The sequence below is a fragment of the Zea mays genome, chromosome 1 (genome assembly GCF_902167145.1).
Source record: "Zea mays cultivar B73 chromosome 1, Zm-B73-REFERENCE-NAM-5.0, whole genome shotgun sequence".
NCBI classification, from domain to species: domain Eukaryota; kingdom Viridiplantae; phylum Streptophyta; class Magnoliopsida; order Poales; family Poaceae; genus Zea; species Zea mays.
The window spans coordinates 2089268-2116233 of record NC_050096.1 but is presented as its reverse complement, the minus strand read 5'-3'; the positions used below and the strand labels follow the sequence as shown (position 1 = coordinate 2116233).

General features: G+C 47.2%; 2 protein-coding genes across 3 annotated transcripts; one reads left to right on the top strand and one right to left on the bottom strand.

Moving 5' to 3' along the window:
* Nucleotides 1-11771: 11771 nt before the first annotated feature.
* On the top strand, nt 11772-16347 carry LOC103630546 (DUF3527 domain protein). Its single transcript, XM_008651600.4, has 3 exons — nt 11772-12390; nt 13723-15543; nt 15741-16347. The coding sequence occupies exons 2-3, from the start codon at nt 13732-13734 to the stop codon at nt 16071-16073; spliced, it is 2145 nt and encodes a 714-aa protein (XP_008649822.1). The 5' UTR covers nt 11772-12390; nt 13723-13731; the 3' UTR covers nt 16074-16347.
* A 2504-nt stretch (nt 16348-18851) lies between these two features.
* LOC100273658 (beta tubulin1) lies at nt 18852-20838 on the bottom strand. 2 transcript variants are annotated; one of them, XM_035964949.1, is made up of 3 exons: nt 20193-20838; nt 19697-20103; nt 18852-19621 (listed from the first exon to the last, which is right to left on the bottom strand). In XM_035964949.1, exons 1-3 carry the CDS (start codon nt 20584-20586, stop codon nt 19157-19159), a joined length of 1266 nt encoding a protein of 421 aa, XP_035820842.1. In that variant the 5' UTR covers nt 20587-20838; the 3' UTR covers nt 18852-19156. The 2 variants fall into 2 exon arrangements, with proteins under 2 accessions (XP_035820842.1, NP_001335008.1); NM_001348079.1 differs by having other exon boundaries at nt 18875-20103; nt 20193-20693.
* Between the last annotated feature and the right edge of the window lie 6128 nt (nt 20839-26966).

Sequence of the window (26966 nt, the reverse complement as noted above, 5' to 3'; positions counted from 1 at the left end):
GGACCCCGTCGACAGGGGACCGGGTCCGGCAGATCACCCGCAGGTACTTTTGGGCGCGCCTCTGGGCCTCTAGCCGGCCGCTAACAAATGGGGCACGGACGTCCACTCGGATTACCCGCTAGCAGCTCACCGGAGACTCCATGTTCGGTGCCCTCCGAGGGCAACATGGCGCTTCCCCCCCTCCTCCTTGCGAAGAGGCGACACAGGGGCGTATGTAAAGAAGTCGAGTCTGTCCCTGACCGTCCTCTCGCCCTATGCAGAGGCTCGGGGGCTGCTCTCGCAAACCCGGCTCCGGCCAAACCGTTGACAGCGTCAACATACCAGCCCGAGAACTTGGGACCCGACCGTGCACCCGGGCTACGGCCAGCTCGCATGAGGGAACAACCAGACCAGCCGAAGCATTGCACGAGGCATTAAGACCTCGGAGGAGTCAAACCACTCCTCCAAGGCCTCGGGGGCTACACCCGGCGGGTGCGCTCGCGCGCACCCACTGGAACAAAACGCAACCGAGAAAGGCTGGTCCCCTTGCAAAAAAGTGCGACAAAAGCCTCCAAGCGAGTGTTAACACTCCCTTCGAGGCTCGGGGGCTACTGTTGGGTACCATAATTAGGGGTACCCTCAAGGCTCCTAATTCTCAGCTGGTAACCCCCATCAGCACAAAGCTGCAAAGGCCTGATGGGTGCGACTAAGTCAGGGATCGGTCCATTCGAGGGACTCGATCACGCCTCGCCCGAGCCTAGCCTCGGGCAAGGGCAGCCGACCCCGGAGGATCTCCGTCTCGCCCGAGGCCCCCTCCAGCGACGAGCATACTTCTGGCTCGCCCGAGGCCCAGGCTTCGCCAAGAAGCAACCCTGGCCAAATCGCCACGCCAACCGACCAAATCGCAGGGGCATTTAATGCAAAGGTGGCCTGACACCTTTATCCTGACGCGCGTCCTCCAGTCGATAGAGCCAAAGTGACCGCAGTCACTTCGCCGCTCCACTGACCGGCCTGACAGAAGGACAGCGCCGCCTGCGCCGCTCCGACTGCTGTGCCACTCGACAGAGTGAGACTGACAGGCAGTCAGGCCCGGCCTCAGGCACCATAGGAATCTCCGCTCCGCCCGACCCAGGGCTCGAACTCGAGCTCAGCCCCGGAAGACGGCGAACTCCGCTCTACCCGACCCAGGGCTCGGACTTGGGCTCAGCCCCGGAAGACGGCAAACTCCGCTCCGCCCGACCCAGGGCTCGGACTCGGGCTCAGCCCCGGAAGACGACGAACTCCGCTCCGCCCGACCCCAGGGCTCGGACTCGGGCTCAGCCCCGGAAGACGACAAACTCCGCTTCGCCCGACCCCAGGGCTCGGACTCGGGCTCAGCCCCGGAAGACGATGAACTCTGCTCCGCCCGACCCAGGGCTCGGACTCGGGCTCAGCCCCGGAAGACGACGAACTCTGCTTCGCCTGACCCCAGGGCTCGGACTCAGCCCTGGCCTCAGCCGACGGTCTCCACCTCGCCCGACCCGGGGGCTCGGACTCGACCCCGGCCACGGAAGACAGACTCGACCTCGACCTCGGAGGAGCCTCCACATCGCCCAACCTAGGGCGCGGACCGACCACGTCAACAGGAGGCGCCATCATTACCCTACCCCAAGCTGACTCAGGCTGTGGGGAACAAGACCGGCGTCCCATCTGGCTCGCTCCGCCAGACAAGTAATGATGGCACCTCGCACGCTCTATGACGACGGCGGCTCTCAGCCCCCTTACGTAAGCAAGAAGGCGTCAGCAAGGACTCAACAGCCCCGACAGCTGTCCTTTCGCCAGGCTCCAGCGCTCCTCCGACGGCCACGACACCACACGAACCGGGTGCCAAAACCTCTCCGGCTGCCACAACGGCATGTACTTAGGGCGCTAGCTCTCCTCCGCTAGACACGTAGCACTCTGCTACACCCCCCATTGTACACCTGGATCCTCTCCTTACGCCTATAAAAGGAAGGACCAGGGCCCTCTTACAGAGGGTTGGCCCGCGCGGGGAAGAGGACGGGACTGGCGCTCGCGTGAGGCCGCTCGCTCCCTCCCGCGTGGAACGCTTGTAACCCCCTACTGCAAGCGCACCCGACCTGGGCGCGGGACGAACACGAAGGCCGCGGGATTTCCACCTCTCTCACGCCTCCTTCCCCCCTTCGCGCTCGGCCTCGCGCCGACCCATCTGGGTTGGGGCACGCGGCGACATTTTCACTCGTCGGCCCAGGGACCCCCCGGTCTCGAAACGCCGACAGTACTATTTGTAGTAAGGAATGTGGTTACTAGCCTCCTAGGACTAGTAATTGTATCACATTTGAGTCCCAAAGGACCGGGACGCTTCACGTATGCAGGCTGGTGACGCAGGGCTCATAGCGATAGGCGAAGCCACGCCACGCACGACAACATCATGAGGTTGACCCACAAGACCTACCACGCACTATTACAAAGACATCAGCGGTGGACTCGCTACATGGACCTGTATGGCGGGAGGCAGGACAATACGCCATACCGAAAGTATTGCTACGCACGACCCTACGGACGACGTTAGGAACTCTACCTCAACCCGGGGCAATAGAATGCCCCCTTCCCAATAGAGAACAAGTCTCCGCTATAAGGTATTACCCTTAAACTATAAAAGGGCAGATCCTCCTCTTTCTGCACACACGCACAAGTTGTAACTCTATTCCCAGGCAATACTACGATCAACACTACACTAGACTAGGGTGCAAGCCTGGACTAGTATAACCCACCGTCTCATACCCCTTCTCTTTTGAATCCTTGCGGTTCACCATTCAGAGTGAGTTCGCGCTAGCACCCCCACCGAACACAAATTCTATTGTCCCCCGGTTTCCAAAACCACGACAGTTGGCGCGCCAGATAGGGGACCGTTAGCATGCCAAAAGACACTCATCACTCTGAGGGCCCATTCATCATCACTCACCGGTATCGAGACTTTCGCGCCAGGGAGCCACGTCATGTTTGGCTCCCTCGACTTTCTTTCCACCGCCACCGGCGAGCTCCGCCTCGCCGACCTCGATGTGCATGTCACTGAGGGCACAAGACCCACACACTCCACGAGGAGAAAGGCGAAGAAGCAGCGCCAGTGGCATAGACAAAGGGGGGTTGGCAGCGACCATGGCCCCCCTAATCATGTAGAAATATATTTTTACCTATATATCTATAGCTAAAATAAAAGGATTAGTTTATAATAAGTTAAAATTTATTATGTGTCAGCTCATACGTATATTAATTGTTATGACTAGCAACTATTATATATTATACACAAGCATATATTTTGTTTATTGACCTTATAAGTATAGTTATATATTGGGTTGCCCCCCTAAACAAAATTTCTGGCTACATCATTAAGCGACGCCTCAAGAGGCGCGTCGCCGCCCTGAAGTGGCTCTTTAATAGGCTTGTGACGCCATCAAGCAGAAGGCAGAGGGAGCCTCACCTTCAACACTGGTGGCTGTCATCGGCCACTAGCCAACATGCGCCCTCGACTTGCTTGAGGAAAACTCGATCCATGACTCAACTAGGCCCAACTCCGATGACGATGAGGCTTGAAAAAGCCTGTTTAGTGGTGACATCGCCTCGAAACGACAACGACCGGGGACAATGAGTCTCCCCGCCAAGAGGAAGAGTATCAACGCCAGGCGTGCATCCTCACCCACGAGGCCACCCTCTAGCAGGAGCGAGAGGAGCTCGATGCTCTCGTCCGTAAACTTGATCGGGTTTACGGCAACATCGACAGAAGTGCCTTGAGGCCGAATGGCCTGGGTGATGAAAGTTTACAACCAACTCATCAAGAGCAATGATGGGGCACAATACTTCCTCAACCCCGGACATAACATGGCCGTGACAACCATGATGCTCTGGTCCATCCCCAAGCCCGATGAACCACAGGGAAGGCAGATGTATCGGAACCTCCGCAACCTAGTGGAGAGGGATGCGATACAGCAGGCCGAAATCGATCGGTAGACACCCACTGATGCGGATAGCTACGACGCGTGCACGATCTCATCTTAGAGCAGTGGGCACAACCCTCCCAATCCATGAAGGCCCGCCTTCCCATGAAAACCCGCCTCAGAGAAACACATGACGCCTGGTACATCCTCGACAACCAGCGCCAGGAGCAGGAGGAAGTCGAGCAACCACGCGAAAGGAGGTCTGAGCACAACCCTAGCCCACCAGGGTCGGGTCCACGCGCCTTCGGACGCTCCAACAGAAAAGCGCAGTTCTCGCCAAAAGTGCAGGCTCCTGTGAATGTCACCAAGTACGATGGGTCTTCGAACCCTAGCGTATGGTTGGAGGACTAGCGCCTTGACTGTCGCATGGCGTGAATATGAGACGACCAACTCATCATCTTGTATCTCCCCATCCACAGATTGTCTTCGACACCATTCACCACGGAGGGGGCAAGGGCCTTGCTTGAGCATTTGCCGAGCGACACCATCCATGACTAGGCGGATCTCAGGAAAGACTTCGACAAAAACTTCCAGGGCACCTACAAACGCCTTGGGAGCTCCTAGGACCTCAAAAGGTGTGCCCAGAAGAGCGAGGAGAGTCTTTGGGACTACATCCGGAGGTTGTCCCATAAAAGGAATGAACTCCCCAATGCCACCGACGTTGATGTAGTAAGTGCCTTCACTTATGGCACCGCCAACGAGGCGCTTGTCCACGAGCTCGGGCGACGGCGATCGAAGACCACCGTCGACCTCCTCAATATAGAGACCAAGTTTGCTTATGGGGAGGATGTGGTAGGTGCTATTTTCCGCAAAGGGAAGATCACATGTGACATCGGTGAGCCCAGCACCGAGAAGAAGGAACGTCAGGAGCACCCCGACAAGTGTTGATGAATCATCGTCCTCGACGCGACGAGCAAGAAGTTGCCACAATGGATCGGCCACCTAGGTCACCGACCAAAAATGGGGGGCGACCACTTCCATAAACTAATGACCCACCATGCCAAAACCACGGCTTTCCCTTCCACCACAAGTTCCGCGAGTGCGAGCTCTTGAAGTGCTTCATCTCCAAGCCGCCATGCAAAAAGCCAAACTGGCGGAGGAAGAGGCCCTGCCAAAGATTTCCCTGAGACAACGGGATGTCTTATGATCTTTGGTCGGATTGAAGCCTAAGGCAACCCACCGTGAGGTGCATGCAGCGGAACCCACCGTCCCACAATATCTCTAGTTGTCAAAGTTCTCGATAGTCTTTGACCAACATGACCACCCAGATAGGATCCTGCATCTTGGGACCTACCCCCTTGTCGTTGAGCCAATCATAGCCTCGAAGCGCATGTCCAAGGTGCTAATGGACGGGGGGAGCGACCTCGACATCATGTATGTTGAGACCCTTGATGGCTTAGGGATCACACGGTCTGCACTGCGTCCTAGCTCGGCGCCTGTTCCACGGCATCATCCCAGGCCACCAGGCCTACCTGCTTGGGTGAATCTCTTTGCCCGTCACATTCAGCGACCCCTTCAACTTCCGCACCGAACAACTATAGTTTGAGGTGGTGGTCTTTTTGGGGTCCTACAACGCCATTCTTGGGAGGCCGTGCTACGCCAAGTTCATGGTCATCCCCAACTACACGTACTTGAAGTTGAAGATTCCTAGTCCCCGTGAGATCATCACAACATCCTCTTGCTTTAGATCCGCCTACACTTGTGAGTAAGCCAAATGTGAGCTCGCCTCAACACTAGCCGCGACAAGAGAGTTGGTCGGACTTTAGGAGACTGTCCCTAAGGGCAACCTAGGCAATCCAGAGATGCAGAGACTAGCTCTGGTGCTCCAAGTCCACCAAGGACATGGAGGATGCCTTGACCAACATGGCTGATGCATCTAATCGCGCTCGTGTCGGGGCAATGTTCTTCAATAGTAAGAAGGCGCACTCACCGACTTCCCCTTGGCTCTCCCTCAACTCTGGCTGATGGTTAGGGCAGTTGACGAGAAAAAAGTGTAGGGCCGTTGGCGAGAAGGACACCATAAAATTCTTAGAAACAAGATTTGTAATGAAACATGAATCATGTACTTGTCAAGAAAAACAATGAGAGTGACCGGATGCAAGCTCTTTTTGCTCTGGTACGCATCGGCTAGGCCCAAGATTCCGCTATCGGTTGCGAGCACTTCCGAGATCCCACCTTACCCTACATGCCTGAATAAGCGAAACATGACAACCAAGTTATCATGTTCTGTTCGAGGGATGGGAAACAAGGACCACTCTGTGAAAGCATGCCCGGACACACACCCACTACAGTGCGCCTCCTAAAGTCACCTAAGCAACCCGGTTCATCGTGAGGCATATCTATGCCCCAGAAGGCCTCAACGGTCGCGGCTACGATAAACTCGGATGACCGATCGCGAGGGCCAGGAAAGGATGTGGCAGAATACTTAAGCAAGAAACAAAATCATGCCAAAAGGCAAGAATATATGATTGGTCCATCATTCAAAGAAAGTTTGTTACATGACATTGAATTAACATCGTTTAGACGCCGACAAGCAGCTCCAAACTCCAAGGGCAGGTCAGGAGGAATTTCGCATCGACTCAGCTTACGATCAATCGGGCATGAGGGAGACCTTGTTCTTCAATGTTATCAAGCGTCTCGTCGCTCTATCCGGCGGTGAAGCCCTCTGCGATCACGGCTGCATCGATCTCGTCAAACTGAGAGACCATCTACCCTAGGGATATGCTACTCCCATGGAGTGCACCCTCAAGGACCACATGTTCCAATTGGTAGGGCAGCGCTCGCAGCCGATCGGGTAGGGCAACTTCGACAATAGAGGGGGAGAAAGGCGGACGCACACCACAATCACGGCCGCCCAGAGCCTAGAGCTCCGAGCTCTGCTTTAAGAGTGAAGCCTCCGCTTGAACTCACGCGACAACGATGTTGTCTCGGGCAAGCGAGAGCTTCTAGGCCTCGTCCTCCGCTACGGTCTTTGCCTCTTCCTCCGTCTTCCTGGCATCTTAGACTTGGGAGAACATCTTTTGGATCTCTGTGGAAGAATGCAACTCAAACAACCTAAAGCGCCAAATAAATAAAGCGCAAGGACATAAGAAAAGCTCACCTTCGACCGCAACATGCTCTCTCAAAAGCTCTAAATTTGCCTTCTCTAGATGAGCGGTGACTTCCCTGAGGGTCGACACGGCCTCCTCGACTCGAAGATTTGCCCTACGAAGGTCCTCCTGAAGTCGGGACCTCTCTTCCCGAAGGGGCTTCGTGTCGCCCCATGCGTCGTTACGCTCCTTGCGCAAGCGCGCGGTCTCGCCATGAAGCTAGTCAGCCTCGGAGTTGAGAGCAGTGAACTCGCGCTCCCTCTCCTCAAAACGGATGGTTGAAAGGGAAATGGGCCTAAAAACCATTTCCACACTTATTTTGGTAATTGATGACCATCACAACAATTGAGTTAACTAGTTTCCTAAGTTATGATTTCAGTAACTCAGACATACTTCAAGAAAGATCAAGCCTCAAAATAGCGTATCGTGGACCATCTAAGCCCCTAGCACGGGCTGTTCGGAATAGCGTAGATTATTCTGGACATGAGCTTTTTTGGAAAATTCACATTTGCTCGGACTGTCCGGACCCTTCAGGCGGTCCGTATGCGACACCTCAATGGCTTCGGACAGGAATTGTGTGTCACACTCGGGTTTCGGGGCACCTAGACCCGGGCGTGAACATAATCACCAGGTGTGCTGGGACCAAGTCACACACTTATGATGAATCATGGTACAGAAACAAATGTCACATCTTTACTATATAATAGGAGTTATGTACAAAATAAATAAATAATTACATCATATGAAGACAATGATCCAGCAACCCAAAGTTGACTGGGAGACGACGACCTAGACCTCTCACAAACCCATCACAACATCCTTCATGCGCCTCATCCTGCGGTAGCTGTTCTTGACTTGTGGGGGGTGTGAGACAGCAAGGGTGAGCTCACATATGTTCATCGCTCAACAAGTTGTGGGGAATAATGCGCATGAACTCGTTAAAGGTGGGAGCTCATGTGAAGTGTAAGGCTTACCAAAGAGGATGGCTGAAGCTGAGCATTGCTTTTAAAGTTGGTCAAAATTTTATTAGCAATTACTAAGTATAAGTAGATACCAAACCAAAAAAGTAGTAGATGAAAATTGGTAACAACACCCACGATGCAATGCATATGACAAATTGAATTTAGTTTCATAAATTAATCATATGAGAGTCCTGAGCTGCTCATGACCGCGAGCATGGCTAGAATACCAGTTTTACACTCTGCAGAGGTTGTACCCTGTACCCACAAGTCATGTATCCCATGTCACCAGGGTTTGCAAGGCCCTTAGACACTTCCGAAGTGAATGGCTAGGGATCCACTACGAGGCCTTTATAAAGTTCCACTAGCTTCAAAAAGCCGCTATAGTTTCTAGGAAGAGCAATGCAGGAACCCCCGTCTGACTGCTATCGCAGCAAAATCAACCCAGGAACCACCCTACACGCCTACTCCCCTACTGCCTTGCCCCTATCGAGTATGGTAGTCCTCCACTAGCTTTCCTAGTTAGTCAGCCAAGGGCGTCCCATTCCACCCTTGTGGTGGTACGTGTTTATCAAGTTAAGCTCCATGTTCTAATTAATATAATGATCTTATCATGAACAATAAGTAAAACAATAGTATAATTGGAACATAATCATAATGTAATATTAATCCCAAAACCATATAGAACAATAGCAAAAACTACCCAAATAGTTCAGGGGTGAACAATGTATAAAGATAACCAGACTAGGGTGACCTATTGGGTCCCATCAAAATTAAGTCTATGCATGATAAAATGATTATAAAGAACATTATTGGGTAAATAAAAGTGGTCAAGGGCACAACTTGCGTGGGACTTGAGATTCCAGGTACCAACTTGCTCCTCAAGTGACTCGTAACCTCGTGCTAGTCGTAACCATACAAATAAACAGGGTATTGGCAAATTAACATTACACCAAACATAAGAACAAACTGCATAATAATAACCTACGTGTTGCTACGAGATAGTGGGTTCAAGAACCACTAAAATTGGAGTTATGGCTAAAGAATTATGATTTATGGTAGATCTATGTGGTTTAAATATTAGACTATATTATAAATTGGTTAGTGTATATCATGTGAGAGGCTATTCTAAAAATAATAAATTCAACCTTAATCTTAATTATAACTTGACTAGAGATCATATTTTAATCAAATTATAATTATGGATAGGTTAGCTTTGGTTTATAAGAATTAATCTAGTAGACATAGGATAAATAAATATCTAACTATAAAAGTATGCGACATGGTATAATTACTGTTTTTACTGCGTAATAAATATTTATACGAAGCTAACACAACTGGAACGGGTTAATTCGGAGTTAAAATGGGGTAGTTATGAATTTCTAAAGTTTAAGTGTTGATGGAAAGAGAACTAAGTGTGTAATTCCTAATCTAAGTTTCATAACAAACTAAGGTTACCAAATGATAGACAATATTATTATGAAGTTAATGAAATTTGAACGGATCAAAATGGAGTTAAAACGAATAAGATATGGTGTAACTAATTTTAGTGTATCATGTTCATACTTTAAACTCAATTTTCCTATTTAATTTTATGATTGCCACAGCCCAAGGACCTCAGACACCAATATCCAAGAACTTAGGGGCCTAACCGTAGTTGTTCTCAACCAGAGAGGGGTGGCGGGTTAAAATCCTAGAAAATCCGAGGGCTCTAATGCATAAAGGCTCGGCTGAAGGGGTATGGGAGATTTCTGGCCGCTGGATTAGAAAGCCAGGGCCCAGATTAGATCTGGCGCCACATCGAACTGGTATGTGATAATGGCCGCAAGATCTAGGATCTACGGTGGTGGAGCACCCAGGTCACATCGTCGTCACCGTTATAAACCTGACCACACACTGCTCAATCAACGGCTCAGATTCACCACTAAATCGATGCCCACACATTCTAATCCTAGCCATCTCTCCAAGATCTGACGGCACCGGGCGCATCTTCTTTCCCTAGCTAACCAGCCGACCCAAACCACAGCGGTGCCCACTAGTCGGTCGTGACGCCCCACCGGCGACAATCGCCTCGTCATGCCGGCGCACCACACACCGAACCCGATAAACCTACGCGCAGAGGGGGACAATGCGTTCAAAATAGGAGGGTTTATACCTGAGATTGGGCATTGAAGTACGCAGACCGCACGACATCGTGATTTGGCAGATCAGCATGTTGCAGGTGAGGAATCCCCGACAAGCAAGTCGACCCCCGGTTGTAGAGACCCTAAGTACGATTTCTTCTGCCCTGGTGAACAAACTCGGCTACATTGGGCGCGGATCGGTGGCGTGGTTCTTTGCATCAGGTGATGAAGTGCTCAGCACATGGCCAGACATGGAAGGAGGGGAGGGGATTCACCGGTGCCTAGATTTATACCCGGGGGAGGCCAACAGAGGAATCCAATTCCCCTAGCTCCCGCAACAACTTCCGGAGTTCGTTGGAGCAGATCACGGAAGATCGCTGGGAAACAGTTGGGGAGCTTCCGCGCACAGTGGATCGAATCGACCCAACACCAGGAAAGAAGGAGCTTCTTACACCCTGGACCCACTGACAGCCCCACGGAAGCGTGAGCTGATGGGGTGAGAGGATGATGTGCGGGTCCCACCCCACAGCGACGCAAACGCGCCAGGGAGCGAGGACTGGGTTGGCGCGGAAGAGAGTTAGTGGGCCGCGCGCGCAAGAGTGGGAGAGGTTGAGATGGGCCCAGATGGCTGACGTCGGCCCAGCACAAGAAAAGCCTTATTCTTTTATCTTTTTGTTCTGTTTTATTTTCTATTTCCTTTTCACATTCCAAATTCAAGTATTCAAAACTTAAATTTAAACTATTGATTTAAATTTTAAATTTCCAATTGTCTAATACCATCCTAATGGGAATATAAGCTCTACTTTTACAAGTTTTATCCCTCTTCCCATTCAATTATGGAAGGAACAATTGATTTTATTAAAATTTTCCTTTATCATTTTATGTTTTACATTCCTTTCTTCATTTCAAAATTCTATTATTTGAAATTCAATTTGTTGGTGAGTTTCACCCACAAATTAAGTGTTCCAATAAAAGTGCCCGCATGAAGGAATATATTTATTCATGTATATTTTTCTTTATAGTGTATATTCTTTTCCTTTTCTCCTTCCATTTTCAAATTCTATTTATTTTTTTAACTTAAACTTGTCTCACAAATTTAAATACAAATGCAAACATACAAGAATCCAGTATGGAATGCACATTTATGTATTTATTTATTTTTGTTATTTGACTACTTTAATTCCTTTAGTTGAATATGTACAAAGAAAAGGAGATCAAGAAATACCTAATTTACCGGCATATAAGTATATTTATTTATTTATCCTATTATCTTCCTCTTGTACCAATTTTGGGCATTACATTGTGCAAATTGCACACCTCTACTACGAACCGTTTGAAAGATAAGTGAATATCATCCGACACCAGACGCAGGGGGCTCTCACCCTCTCCTGATTCAAGATGAGGTTTGAGTAATCTATTGGAACAAATGCCTCTTGTCTTATAAAGTTATTTTTAAGATGATTTCTATAACTTGCCATTGGAGAGATGGATCTACTAGGAGATCGTGAAGATGCTCTTAGCCTTGTTTCATGGTCTGTTTGGTTCGCTAGCTAACTTACCACAGTTCGTCTAATATTTTTAGCTTCAATTTGAACTACTAGTCTCGAACAAATTACGACGCTGTTAGTCGAGAACGTGGCATAAGCTTTACTTTGTTGAATTTTTTTTTCTTATCTCATGCTCTCAACAACGGCGCGCATATGGTGTCCACCCCCTTCATCCCACTTATAGGCAGGCACTAATTTATCATTATTAGGTCCCCTAATCTAATCTAACCTAATGATGAAGCAGGTGCAGGAGCGAGGAGAAAGAAGATCCCTGGAGACCCGGTGAGAGGGTAGAGCGGCTCGTCACTCTTCCCAAACTGTCCCTGCCTCCATTTCTTTTCCTTTTGTTTGTCGCCTCTCCCTTCGCTCGCCCTGTCTGCGCTTTCGCTTTCCTTTCGCCTCCCACCACCAAAAAGAGGAGCAGAGGAGAGGTTTGTGTGACAGCGTGAGCGAGCGAGTGATGATTAACACCTCAGCCGGCAGACAGCCGCCAAAGCAGTAGCGTAAGAAAGAGAGTTAGTAGAGCCCAGATCGAGGGAGGGAGGAGTAGCACCGAGCACGAGCATCTCCACTCCACGCGCGCCCCATGCCCGTCCGCTCCACCTCCATGAGCGTCAGCTGAGCAAGACAAGGAAGGGGAATCTCTCCCTCATTCGCCTTGCCGTCTTGATCTGTCGGCTCCCGGCGGCAACACCCTACAGGTAATGACTCTTCTTGGTGCTTTGCAATGCCTCAAGCGTCAGATTTGGAGGATCCGGGGTTCCATGGCTGCCTGTTCTCTATTCGGTAAAGATGGGATTTTCTACTCTTATGTGCGCGAGGCGCCGCGGATGTGGTGTTTCTGAGATTTCCTTGTCCACGGACGCGAGATTTAATTCGCGCTAGTGTGATCTGGGTGCCAAAAGATGGGTGTTTTTTAGTTGCCTGCTGAAAATGAAAATGTCTATGCTCCGTTTGGATGTTGGAATTTGAGATGGTGGAATTGAATTGGATCCAATACCAAATCAGCCTGGCTTTGGAAATCGGATCCAATACCAAATCCAGTTCAATTCCGAGCAAATCAGAGGGTGGAGGGTCGGAATTGGAGAGTGGAGGCGTGTGTAGAGTTGAATACCGGCTGAAATTTGGTGGATTTCCAATTTCAAATACTGTGACCATCCAAACACCAGAATTCGGGTTTGTCAATTCCAATTCTGAATTCCGAGTCTAAATTCCAACATCCAAACGCACTGCTAGTGTTTTTCTAAACGAACATGTGTACTGCTGGTACAGTCTACACTCTACAGCGTTGAGATTTCCTTACTTGGACGACAGGAAAATGTCTGCGGGTTCCTCTTATTTTTTCAGCCATTTGCTTGCTAATTTTCAGCCTCTTACTATAGTTGGATTGTTTATGTTGATTGTACTATGAAGCCATATGCATCCTTGATGCAAAAGGCTGGAACATGTTTTTTCCAATATAAAAAAAAATCAGCCTCTTGGATGAGATCTGGCGTGTAAACCAGTAGACAGCCTAATGTGTTCCTTGCAAAGGGAGCAACCTTAGTTTCCATGGGCTCCGTTTTCGAGCACATTGGGCGCACTTGAAATTTTTTCAGGTGGCGCATTTGGAATTTCAAGTGCAGCCTTTTGCACTTTAATTCCACTCCATTTGGTTAGGTCAAACAGAGCAAGAGATTCGATGTATACTGCCGCCTGCCGCTATCAGTGTCCCCTCTTTTCTTCCTCTCTCCTTTTTCTTTTCCGTCTTCCTTTGTAAATGTTCGTCGGTGGGGACTTATCCCGTCATGCTTAACCTCTGGTTTATATAGGAATTCTAGTATCAGTTTTTTGGGGGTAACAGCGTGCATGTTTCCTCTCAAACAATTATGTATGTTTTCACAGCAATGCGCAATCTAAATTGCTATCTCATACTAGCTTGCAAGTAAAAGAAAGGGTACATGGCGCTTCCGCACTACAATATTTGAGTGCATCCCCACTTCTGGCATCACATTTCACGGAACTCAATTGTACATCATGTGCTCACATTGTAGGTTTCATCTATGGGGCAAGATGCTGGCTTCAAACGCGAGGATCATTCTGGATTGGGATCAGGTCCTCAAACTTTGAAGGTCTCCTGCTGCACTAGTGAAGAAAACGAGAGTCGAAACAGAAGATACCATCAGTTGAAATGCTCAGAGAGCAACTCGAGGCAGTTGCACCTGGACTACGTCCCAAATTTCCACTGCAGGAGCTTGCCAACGAGAAGCCGCAAGACGAATGCTGAGCAAAGCACCGTGGGGAAGCGTGGTTCTATGTACCAGAGCTCCAGCGAAATAAGCAGGATCAGAAAGATCCAGGAGGGCAGGAGGAAAATAGATTCTGCATTCGATGGGGACGCGTTCCTGTCCTTTGATATTGTCGATGCATCCTCTCGCCCTAGCACAAGTGGAGCTTATCTGCATTCCCATCAGAATCGGAGGTCGGGCGCTAAGCCTTCTGTGGACACCGCTAAGCGAGCGTCAAAGGACTTCCTGGACCTTCAGTTCCGTGAACATCCTGATGAGAATTTTAAGCTAGATCGACCACGCTTGGATAGTACCTTGTTGAAAAACGATGATGGTTTCTTGGAGATTTCTCTCGAGAAAGAGATAGCAAAGGGTGGCCCGTGCAGAAATGCAGCTCCTATCCTGCTAAACACTGGGTCAGGCAAATGCACTGACCTGCAAAAGATGAATGGATGCCCCAGTGAGAACAACTGTGGTGACAAGGGGAGAGATTCAGCAAGCAGTTCCAAATCAACGCCTGTGAAAGTAAGCTCCTTTGACGGATCCTGCCAATCTGACGGTGCTCAACACCATATCACAGAGAACAACACTAAAGCTCGATCAAGCCCCTTCAAGAAGATGCTGGACCCTATTATGAAGTCCAAATCTCCTAGGAGCCCATCTATCATGGAAAGAGGAGGCTCCAACTCCGCAACTGGGCCAGGAAGCAGGAAAAACTCCGTGTCTCGAAAATCACTGCTGGGTGATTTTTCAAGAAGTGAACAAGCATCTAATTGCCAGCCCAATGGGCAAACACAGAAGCGTGTAAACAAATCTGCTTTGTCACCTGCTCATCTCCAAGCGGTTCTTAGATTGGATTCCAAGAACGGTGTCCAGGTTTTTGAATTCTGTGTTGACGGCCCAGGAGAATCCATTTCCGCCAGGAATTGGAAAAACGGTGATGAGTTGAGCTCTATATACACCTTCCATAGTGGCGGGAAACGGTCCAGTGCTGCTGGAAGGATCTCCAAAGATGGAGGCTGGGATTTACCCCCAATCGTTGGGCAGGTGCAGGTTTCATCATACTTATGCTCTGAAGTTGGAAAAGACGGTACGGTGAATAACTCTGTCGTCACCGAGTTTGTTTCGTACGACATTGGTCATGCGAGGCGGATTGTTGAGGAGAAGACAGGGGCACTTCAACAGCCACAGAGGACTAGTCTGACGGAAGAGAACAAGACTGGGAGAAATAACTCAGATGTATCGACATCTTGCCCGTGGTCCGAAGAAGACCTTCATCCTTATTTGGAGATTGCGGCGACTGTGATAGAGGTTCCGTTTAGCAGATACAAGTCCGAAGAGGTGAAGAATGGTTCATCTCCTTGTACTGTCAAAGTTGTTGCACCTAGTGGACTGCATGGTTCGCCGAGTGACGATGAAGCCGGCGGCCCATCTCCCTTGCTAGATAGATGGAGGTACGGTGGGGGTTGCGACTGTGGCGGATGGGACATGGCTTGCCCCATCGACGTTATTGGCAACACATATGATAATAGCTGGGCTGAGTCTATAGCTACCAATGTGAAACATCCCATGGAGCTCTTTGTTCAGGTACCTATTCTTTTGGTAATCTATGAGGATACTGTGGTGTCCCAAGGCGAAGGACCAGATTGTTTTCTTTGTAGAAGTAACTTGCTGCTGAAAACAATTATCCACTTTATTTTTGCAGTAGTTCTCTCTAGCTATAGAACTATTTGTAAACTATATAATTTAAGGCTTGTTCGTTGGCTGATCATTTGCTGAAACAGGGTAGCAAAGAAGAGCTCCCCGTCCTTTCTATGAAGGAGAACGGGAGAGGGCAGTTTGTGGTGGATTTCCATGGGCGACTATCAGCGTTACAGGCGTTTTCAGTATGCATCTCTCTGCTGCACTGTTCTGAAGCTTCGATCGCCATCAGCCTCAAGAAGGGGAAGCAGAAGCTGTATTCCAGCTCGCTCAAGTTGCTCCTCGAGGAGGACGTGAGGCACCTGATCGAGGCAGTCACAGCTGAAGAGAAGAAGAAGAAGAAGCGGAGTAGAGAAAAGGCGCCTCCTCCGTCTGTTCTGCTTGACCCGCCTTTTTCTCCCATCGGAAGAGTGTAGTGTAGCCACCAGGCATTGAAGAACCCATTGCATTGTTTATGATTTGTCTTGATGTTCATATTTTCCTTTTAGGATTTCATACTTGCATGGAGTGTTAGATTCTAGCAGGCAGTAAGGTTCATAATGTACTGTTGAGATGTTGAATAGAAGGGGGGGAAATAAAGTAGGAGGAGCCAGTTTTCTTGTGAATGGACGAAGCTAAGACTACCTCCAATCATATCGTCATCTCTCTTATATATCATCAGCCTCCTCTAAAGATTCTTTCTGTCTTTTATATGAGACGTATTTTGATTTAAATTTTTATATGTCCTGCACATATTTTAGTTCTGTTTAATACGTTGTTTAAAGTTTAAAAAATAGATAGATAAGAAAAGAAAGTTTATATATAGATACAGTAGTTTTAAAGAACAAAGCATATATACATGAGAGAAATCTTAGGAAATGTTTTACAGAACCATTGTATTCACAAATGTTGTTATGGTATTCGTGTCAGTCAAACTTTAGAGTTTGAGTAGTAGCAAGTTTGACTAGATTTATATACCACATTACCAAAATTTGTATCTTCGAATAATTTTAATATAAAAATAGATTAAAAGATCTATTTAATGATACTAATTATGTACTATAAATATTAATATTTTCTTGTATAAATACGGTTAAAGTTAGAAATGCTTGACTCCTCAAAAAGTGAGAAAGACTAACATTTGTGGACGAAGAGAGTATTAGAGAATACAAGTGTATTTTTTACCAAGAGGTGTTTGGCTAGCTTGTAAAAAAACTCTATTTTGAATACAATGGTTTAGTTGTTACCATGATATTTTTGAAATATTTGAAACTCCACTTCAACCCAAACTAGCTTATGGCTCATGTATACTAAGGGATGTTTGTTTAGAATTATAATCTAACTTATTTTGAATTAAGTGTTACCTCAAAATAAGTTAGATTATATAATCTAGCCAGATTATAATCTCAAACAAACATTCCCTAAATACTATGGTTTGAAATATTTTTTTCTAAACAAGTATTGTTTGAAGTGATATAAAAGATATAATAATTATGTCATGACATTTTAAAATTATGTGTTGGTCACTTGTTTTCAATCGCTATACACAATCAAAAACAATGCAACATGGTATTAAAAAGATATATAACCTTCGTCATAAAAAAGTTACCCCTTCTGGGATAACTCCTTCAAAGACGAAGGTTAAATGTTTAATAAATAGATGATTATACAAGGAATATAAAAGGGTTGGAATATGATAACTCAATTAAGATATTTCAATAACGTGTTCCTCCTTTTTTTTAATTAACTTTTCAATTGTATCTTCGGTTCTATAGAAAGAATTACAGTGAAGGTGTTATAGAGAGAGAATTACACAGCGATTATGTGATCCACCCAAAAGGTACTTTATGTAGGACACAGTTCATTTATTTATAGGGAGTCGTACAGCTTTGTAACAGAGATTACACACAAAGTATACAAATATCACAGGGAGAATATTGTCTTTTGCCCTCACCGACTTGGATAACACCTCCTTTGCATCATCTTCCTGTGTTGTTATGACGAAGGTACCTTCGTTACCGTTCCACGTCGAAGCTATTCTGATTCTGAAGCTCCTGTAATACTTGACAATATGCCGATAATAAATGGTTAACCATGTTTTTTAGGACCTTCGGAAGATGAAGTCCCCTAACACTGATCTTGTACTTTGCTTCCAAACACACCCTTTAGTCAGTCTAAGTAATCACAGTTCTGGCCTCTGTATGTAAGGCTAGCTTCAATAGCTAACGTCGGCCAGCCCCCTCTCTCCTATTGTCGCCTACAAGGTGTACGAATAGGGCTGGGCAAAAAACTCGAAACCCGAACCCGTAATATCCGAATCCGAACCCGAAATACCCGAAACCCGAATTTTGTTCGGGAATTTCGGGTAGCAACTTGCAAAACCCGAATTTAGTTCGGGTAATTCGGGTATCACAATCGGGTACCCGAAATACCCGAATTACCCGAACTTTCATGTGTCATGTACTCATGTCATGCTTAATTATTAATTTGTACATTTATAAATATGTGTATGTGTGCATAACTTGTGATTGTAGATTGCTTGTGTTTTATATGTCCATGTATATCATTATTCAAACTATATTTTTATACTAATTTAATAGGGTGTATATGTTTTTATGAAGCCGACACAATAGTTCGGGAATACGCGAACCCGAACCAGAAATTTCGGGTACCCGAATTTTCGGGTATTGCAAAACCCGTTGTAATTTCGGGTATCGATTCTCAAAACCCGAAATTTTAAAAACCCGAATTACCCGACTCGAAATTTTCGGATAACCCAAACGCCCACCTCTATGTACGAATGAGGAAGGAGGGGGTGCCCCCTCGAGCACCCTCTCCACGCAGAGAGAATTATCCCACCCCATGTACAGAGAAAGTTCTAATCTCCTGAAATTAATTCTTTTTCAGTATAATTTATGTATTGCTTAGTATTTTAACTCCTATTAAATAGCTCGGTTAAAAAGTAAAGGGAGAGCTGAATAGAGAAATGATTGGAGAGGAGAAATAGGGGAAGATTAGTTGAGGGGATGTATTTAATAAAAAATATGAATAGAAAGTAGGAATAGTGAGATTTTAGGAGGACGAATGGTCAGACCTCAAACAGATGTAGCATGCTCTGATTGCGCTGCACTTTGAACTGGAGGTGCATTGCAATGACAGCAAATAGGAGGTTCACAGTAACAAGCAAGGCTGAATTGTAACTACAGACAAGAGCGTTGAGAATTTAACACAACAGCAGTTCCAGAAACATGAGCAAATAGTGTTCAGACACTGAGCGTTGAGAATTTAACATAACATCGGTTCCAAGAAACAACCAAAGCGCAACAGGGTATTGCAGTTCCTATCCCCCCTTGTGTTGTGCCCGCAGCAGCAGCAGCTACTACTAATCCTGATTAATGATAGAAACGAAACACACCCACGACAGATGATTACCGACCTACTACTACTACGACGACGACGAAAAGCAGCAAATGATTAGTTTTTCATAGACTGACGGTGACTGAATGTGAAGCAGCCTATTCTAGTCCTGGAGATCTCCCTCCTCCTCGTCCTCGTACTCGCCCTCCTCGTCGGCGGTGGCGTCCTGGTACTGCTGGTACTCGGACACGAGGTCGTTCATGTTGCTCTCGGCCTCGGTGAACTCCATCTCGTCCATGCCCTCCCCCGTGTACCAGTGCAAGAAGGCCTTCCTGCGGAACATGGCGGTGAACTGCTCGCTCACGCGCCGGAACATCTCCTGGATGGAGGTGGAGTTGCCGATGAAGGTGGACGCCATCTTCAGCCCCGTGGGCGGGATGTCGCACACCGTCGACTTGACGTTGTTGGGGATCCACTCCACGAAGTAGGAGGAGTTCTTGTTCTGCACGTTCAGCATCTGCTCGTCCACCTCCTTGGTGCTCATCTTGCCGCGGAACATGGCGGACGCCGTCAGGTACCGGCCGTGGCGCGGGTCCGCGGCGCACATCATGTTCTTGGCGTCCCACATCTGCTGGGTAAGCTCCGGCACCGTCAGGGCGCGGTACTGCTGGGAGCCCCTGGAGGTGAGCGGCGCGAACCCCACCATGAAGAAGTGCAGGCGCGGGAACGGGATCAGGTTGACGGCCAGCTTGCGGAGGTCCGAGTTGAGCTGCCCCGGGAAGCGGAGGCAGCAGGTGACGCCGCTCATGGTGGCGGAGATGAGGTGGTTGAGGTCGCCGAAGCTGGGTGTGGTGAGCTTGAGCGTGCGGAAGCAGATGTCGTAGAGCGCCTCGTTGTCGAGCACCATGCACTCGTCGGCGTTCTCCACCAGTTGGTGGACGGACAGCGTCGCGTTGTAGGGCTCCACCACGGTGTCGGAGACCTTGGGCGACGGGAACACGGAGAAGGTGAGCATCATACGGTCGGGGTACTCCTCGCGGATCTTGGAGATGAGCAGCGTGCCCATGCCGGAGCCGGTGCCGCCGCCGAGAGAGTGGCAGACCTGGAAGCCTGACAGGCGGGCATAAGATCCCAGTCAGCAAACCAAGCAACCTTGCAGAAATGGAAGACGAGACGAGACAAGCAAATAACCAACCAACCTTGCAGGCAGTCGCAGTTCTCGGCCTCCTTTCGCACCACGTCGAGCACGGAGTCGATGAGCTCGGCTCCCTCGGTGTAGTGGCCCTTGGCCCAGTTGTTCCCGGCCCCGGACTGACCGAAGACGAAGTTGTCGGGGCGGAAGATGTGGCCGTAGGGACCGGAGCGCACGGAGTCCATGGTGCCGGGCTCTAGGTCCATGAGCACGGCGCGGGGCACGAAGCGGCCGCACGAGGCCTCGTTGTAGTAGACGTTGACGCGCTCAAGCTGCAGGTCGGAGTCGCCGCCGTAGCGGCCGGTGGCGTCGATGCCGTGCTCCGCGCACACCACCTCCCAGAACTTGGCACCGATCTGGTTGCCGCACTGGCCGCCCTGGATGTGGAGGATCTCCCTCATGGCGGCAGGACGATTGTTGCTGAGGATTCGAAAATTCGAGGGCGGCGGCGGCGTGGAAGAGAGAAGGAACAGATCTGGGCGTCGGTGGAGTGTTAGGGTTTGTGGGGAGGGGTTTGCCTTTGCCTTTGCCTTTGCTTTATACTACCAGTAGTAGTAACGGCAGGCAAGCAAGTGCGCGACGGGAGGGAGGGGAAAATACGGCGTCCCGTCAACGGAGGAGCGGAGAGCGAATTTGAATTTTGAAATTTTGGAGTGGAGAACGGCGGAGTGCCTGGGACAGTGAGCCTGGACGCCTGGTCCCCTCTAACGGTCGGGTCGGTGTAGATGGATTGGGCTGGACCTGGCTGACTGGGCTCGCAGCGTCCATTTTCCAGGGACTGTTGAGTGGCCGGGCCTTATTGCGTGAGATACCTTTTCGTTTTCTCCAAAAACAATCCCAATGGCCCGGCCTGGTGGTACTGGCCCACTAGCGCACAACCGGCTCTTACTGATTTTTTTTTTGTGTCTTCTACGTAGGCCTTGCTGGGGGCGAAATCGAACGCAGGAAGCTTGGCGACGGAAGAGCTCCAGCGAGTTTGAAGAACTGTCGCGCGTAGCTCGGGTGAGTGCGTAGGGGCGAAGTGAATGGACTTGAAGAGGAGGGAGGGGGTCGGGACTGTTGAGAACTACGTTACCACGGATCACCACATCCGTTTCCTTCCCTCCCGTCAGCAGTAGAGGCGCGAGAAGTTGTAGATAACCCGTCTTCTTTCCCATAAACACGACAGAGGAAACACACGAGACACTGGATATAGGGTTGGGCCTCTGGCCTTTTTCTGATCTCTGTAATATGAGGGGGTGTACAGGTTCCTTATATAGAGATGTGAGACCCCTCAGGGGCAAAGCAGGTATTTGCCCACATAACCCTAACTAGGGTTACTTAACACTCCCCCTTGGGCGAATACCGCGACCAACACATGCCTCGTTAAAACTCCAAAAAACCCAGTGGGAAAATGTGGAGAAAGAGTGCATGGTGATATAAATTGCATTTGCACTTTGTTGCCTCGTTAAAAACATCATGTGAGAAACTTGAAGAAAACTCACCAAAGGAAAAAGAGTACAACAGCTGTCATCGTGACAGATTTCGATCCGTTGGGATCTAGATTCTATCGAATCTTCTACAAGGGCTAACTTTAGAAATGTGCTCCCCTGATCCTTGCAAAATCGTATCAATAAGGCAAAACATATTCTTCTGGAAGTATATGCACATAAAGATTCAGCAAACGGATTGCATATCCTTGCAAGGTCTATTTCAGGAACTTTACCTCTACTCACTTCTAGGATATACGAGGTAAGTGCACGTATCAATATAAATAAGCCACTTTGACTGATGGTGTTCGATCGACTGGATCTATATATTTGATAGAAAGTTCCATAAAGGTTTACATATTGATCATCAAGCTCACGCCTTCAGGGCATAGAATATGACATTTATTGTCTCACGATTGTGATCAATATAAGCATTCGCTCCCCCTAACGATGACATCTGTCAAAGTCGTTACCCCTCATAACTCAAGTATATTCTTCAAGATATATGTCCCATTGTTCATCTAGAATAACGAGAATGAATGAGGTTGGGGTGCTATCATTTTCTATCTTACACCATAATTTATACATAGTTGTGCAAAGCAAGTAGCATGTCCTTCTATAGGACTTTAGGGGATAATATAGTTGCAATAGTACATATTCTAAATATGACACATCGCTCCAGGCGTTCATCCATTGCAACATCTATGATGGTGTAACAAAAGTCCATCAAAGATCGTAATCCATTAGTGATTTTTCATCGATTAGATACATCGTTATAGTCTGTCATTCTGGCACAATGGGGATATTTTGCCAGTAACACCTAAACCTTATAGGTTTCTGCCATCGGGGCTTTAGAGGATACCGTAATTCCACATCAAGTGGAAAATACCATGAGTAAAACTCGTGGAATGCACATGTGCTTATTCGGTGAACTTCAAGTCCTTTGGTACCTCATCTTATTCCTTTTCGGGTCTGTATGGGTCTTTATCCCTTTATAGGGATTATCAAACTTTGGTGTTTAACACAGACTTTATGTCTTCTGGAAAGGTTCCATCTAGGAACTATAATCTCAAATAGGAGATATTCTCTCTACATAGGAGAGTGTTCATTCGTCGGGAATGTATTATTCGGTACTAGATTTATATGTTGCATATTTATAATTTAAAGATATGAGTCCTCCTAGGATCTCATGACGGATCTTCAGAATCCTATTAACTGCATATTTTAATTCATGTCATTTGCCAGATATATTACATAGCGGAACAGTGTTTATTCAACACATACGTGGGATGGGTCTCTCACAAGACCACTTGAACCATCGCATTCACCACACATTATTTCAATAGTGCCCATAAATGTTCGAACTTCAAGCTCGTGACTTTCATTTTGCGATTATTGGTTCAGCCTCGATTGCATTTATCAATGACCCGATAAGAGAGCTTAAAGCACTCATGCCTAGGACTTTGTTTTGGATCCGTTTGCAATCTAGAGAGGCAAGATAGATGTCGACACATTTGTCTCCCACATTTAATAATGATCTTCGCCGTTTCCCAAAAACAAAAGATTCATTGTTCCGTATTCCCAGCACAATGATATTGCGCGCATTGCTAGGAACTTCATCATTAAGATGAACCTCTTCGTGAGGCAAATCACCATCAGGGTGAATTAATCGAAGGAGAGTTATCACAGACCACGTGAATCTGCAATCAGAACATATGCTTTGACTAAGGCCGATGGATCATATCCGCAGGCGTCCCCGCAGAACAGATCAAATGCCAATAAGTCAAATGTGGATATGATATTAATCCCGGGTATATCCACATCTACATCAGGTAGAAGCATTCAAACCAATATGGTTACTCCTCAACGATTTCTGGCAAACTCCATATACACAGGAGTACACTCCGAACGACGGGTTCAGTTTGGCTTTTGTGCGTTTAATAGAATATTGAGGCATTACACTATATGGACATTCCTCCCCCTAATGCCGAGATGTTCTAAAAGCATACAGATAATATCCCCAACCATAATCATCCAGTTGTGGCCATTGTATGCTATTGTGGTGATTTATTTGGGAAATCTTACGCACATTACAAATAGGGGTTTTATGCAGTGAGCTTTGGACTTAGATTAGAGTAGTGGCATGAATACTACATATTTGTCCTTCAACATGAAGGGTTAGTCTCAACATCCAGCGAGACACGCAACAAGTTGCTTCATGGTTACAATTCTGCAAACTTATTGTTATTATTACCAAATGCACAGTCAATCATTAAGATTTAGACTAACATGCACAACACTTATTTAATCCATAAGGCATCTTCATGGGCTCATGAATACCATTCGTCGTTTTGAGCCATTAGTTGACTTCAGATCAACAAGTAAAATGACCATCAGGGTCTAACGCTCACAAAGACATTCACTGGTTGTATTGTGCTTTGAGGCACATAGGAAAAATGTGTGTGCTTATATTGGTAGTAAAGTGCACGGCATCAGGCCAATGCTGCCAAGCAAAGATTTTTATATGCAGAGATGTATAGTCCAGCTCATTTTATTATTGCCCATGGTTTACCCAATTACTCATACCGTTCTGAAATTGGGTATCGATTTATGCAACATTTTTAGGTATTATAATTTTGAGAGAGAATTTATAACAATAGTTAATAAATTGTGATGCTGCCAGCAAGGCAAACATTTCTCCTCATATTATATACCAATTTGTTCTATATAGCATTATTTCGATCTCTTTATTGTTCAGCAAAAAGAGAAGCTTTGGAATAGAACAGACAGGGCCAAGAATTCATTTTATCTGGGAAAATCACCATATAACTAGCTTTTGATGAAGCAAATGATGATAACTGCTTGGCAAGAATGAAAATAGGACTGGTGTCCGCCAGGATCCATCTTCAACAACAGATATTACTGCTCTCATACGAAGAAATCATCAGGAGTAGAGAGGATACAATAGGTCTCTACAAGATCTTCATATTTCTATCACAAATTACCATCACTGACAGTATTGCGGCCGAGAATTGTGGATCTTCCAACGCCAAGAACCAAGGACAAATTAATGCCTAATGTAGCTTCAAGCTTTGTGGTGATGTGGGATTCCATGGCTATTTTTGTACTCTTCTTACTTCTGGTAGATCAGATATATATTATGGTAAGCATGCCAAGGGGTGGAATACAATGTAGTTCTGCTACATAAACCCCAGATATATGTCTATTCAGGATCGACCTTTACCATTTGGTTTATAGTATATACCATACCAGTCAAAAGATTATCCCAAGTCAATTCAGCGGCTATAAGTATTTAAATTCTGAGAGATGTATGCAACAAAAGCACACAAGCATAGAGGTCCTAGATAGGCCGAGTAAAGTGGTTCGACGAGAACACACAATGTTTTTTTCACACCAACGTTGTGAAAAAATTCTCAGAATTACCTTTCGATGTACTCGCAACTTCGTGTTGCTAAGGTACTAGCCATTTATCTCAAAGTTCGCTTCATGCCGTTCAGCGACAAATAGCAATGTGCCAACATCTGGTTGAGCAATGTATGACTGAGATTCTAGCATTTATTCATCTGACAAGGTCTTATTGCTTACTAATAAAATCTCAATTTGTGATGTTTTCTGTGCCAAAAAGGCTTTCATGCATTAATATTGAATTTCTTCAGGTTACTTCGGGTAAAACTTTATGCACGAGGAGAGAGCAGAGATTTAACTTATCTGTGTTTCATTGTATTTCGATTTAATTTCCTAGATTTAATATAGTTGTTATGGCCACTTGGCGATATATATAAATATACGATGCCACACAACACAGTCAAACAAAATATAAAGTGAAAACAAAATTGTTTACGAATGTTGCACATAATATGACTTCAGGACCTTGAACAACCCACCACAATCCACGCGGGTACAAGCTCTAGCGTATGTGGCGTCAACGCGTGTGCGGCCATCAGGGCTACGACAACACATCCAACCTTCGTAATAAGCGCAACAGACACAATTATGGCTCGGTAATCGGGGTACATGATAAGTCCACGCAACGTGCGCAACAGGCGCAATTGTGGCTCAATGATCACGGCAGGCAGACAGTGCCTACAGGGCATGCGAAAAATACGCGACTCAGTGATGGCGGTTCGACTCAACGGGAGTGGTCTGATTAAGTGAGAGTGCGACATAGCAATCACATGACGCAACCAAGTTCGTACGACACAAAATTGCGTCGTGTTGCCAGGGCGCAGTCAATACTTTAATGCCATAACACACCCGATTAATAACATAGTGTGATAGACGTGTCCGAGTACCCCTATATAATTTAATCGCTCCGTGTGAGTCCGAAGGCTCAACGTATTGTAAATGTTTAGAGCGATTTAAAAATACGCAACATGGCCTTCACATATAATTTAATTATTTTCTGCTAATTATTTACTATGAAAAATAAAAGCAGAAAAATAAACATCAGAATTCATGCATGAACATAACTCATTAGATGTAGAAGGCATTCAAAAAATTTCTAGTAATTATTTACTATAGGAAATAAATAATTAGAGTAGAAACTAAAATATAAAAAATGTTGTGATGGGGCACGCTTGCTCTCGATGGAGCTTGACGCGGGGCTTGTGATGGGACTGGGACTCGTGCATGTGCCACAGCGCCCGGTGTGTCCACCTTCCTTTCCTTTTTTTTAAAAAAATATTACATGTCACAGGGAACATCCCATCGGTATGGCACCGCAGGGTCAAATATCAGCGGGACCGCTGCATGCGGCCACAACCACATAGCAAGAGGCATGCAAGCTTTTTCTCCGTGTGAGAACGTAACAGACGCGCGTGCGATGCATGCAACATGCATTTTTTTTCCCGCCGCCGTTGTTGCTTGGTTGGCTGCCTGAGTGGGACCCCGAGATATTTGTGGCAGCAGAAGGGCGAGTAGAAGCGGAAAGTTCGGATCACCACAAGACCAGAGTGCGTCTAGAACTCATCCCCACTGGCTGACCACGACGCCCATCGAGAGAACAAAGGCGCTGACCATCAATGTCATCGGAATCTCATTGCTGCCCAGCAGCCATGGACGTGATCCCGACTCCTAAGGCAGGACATGATTGCCACCAAGAAGTATGTCCGCTGCTCTGCTGCGTGGGGATCAATACCTTGGACGCGGCCACGGCCGCGACCGACCGCCAGGCCACCTGTGCCTGGCTCAGGCAAACCATCACCAGCATGGGAACGCTCAAGCATGATCTCATCGTCGACACGTGCAAATTGTGCCTGCGTGGAAATGGACATCCCTTCGGGGGATTGACT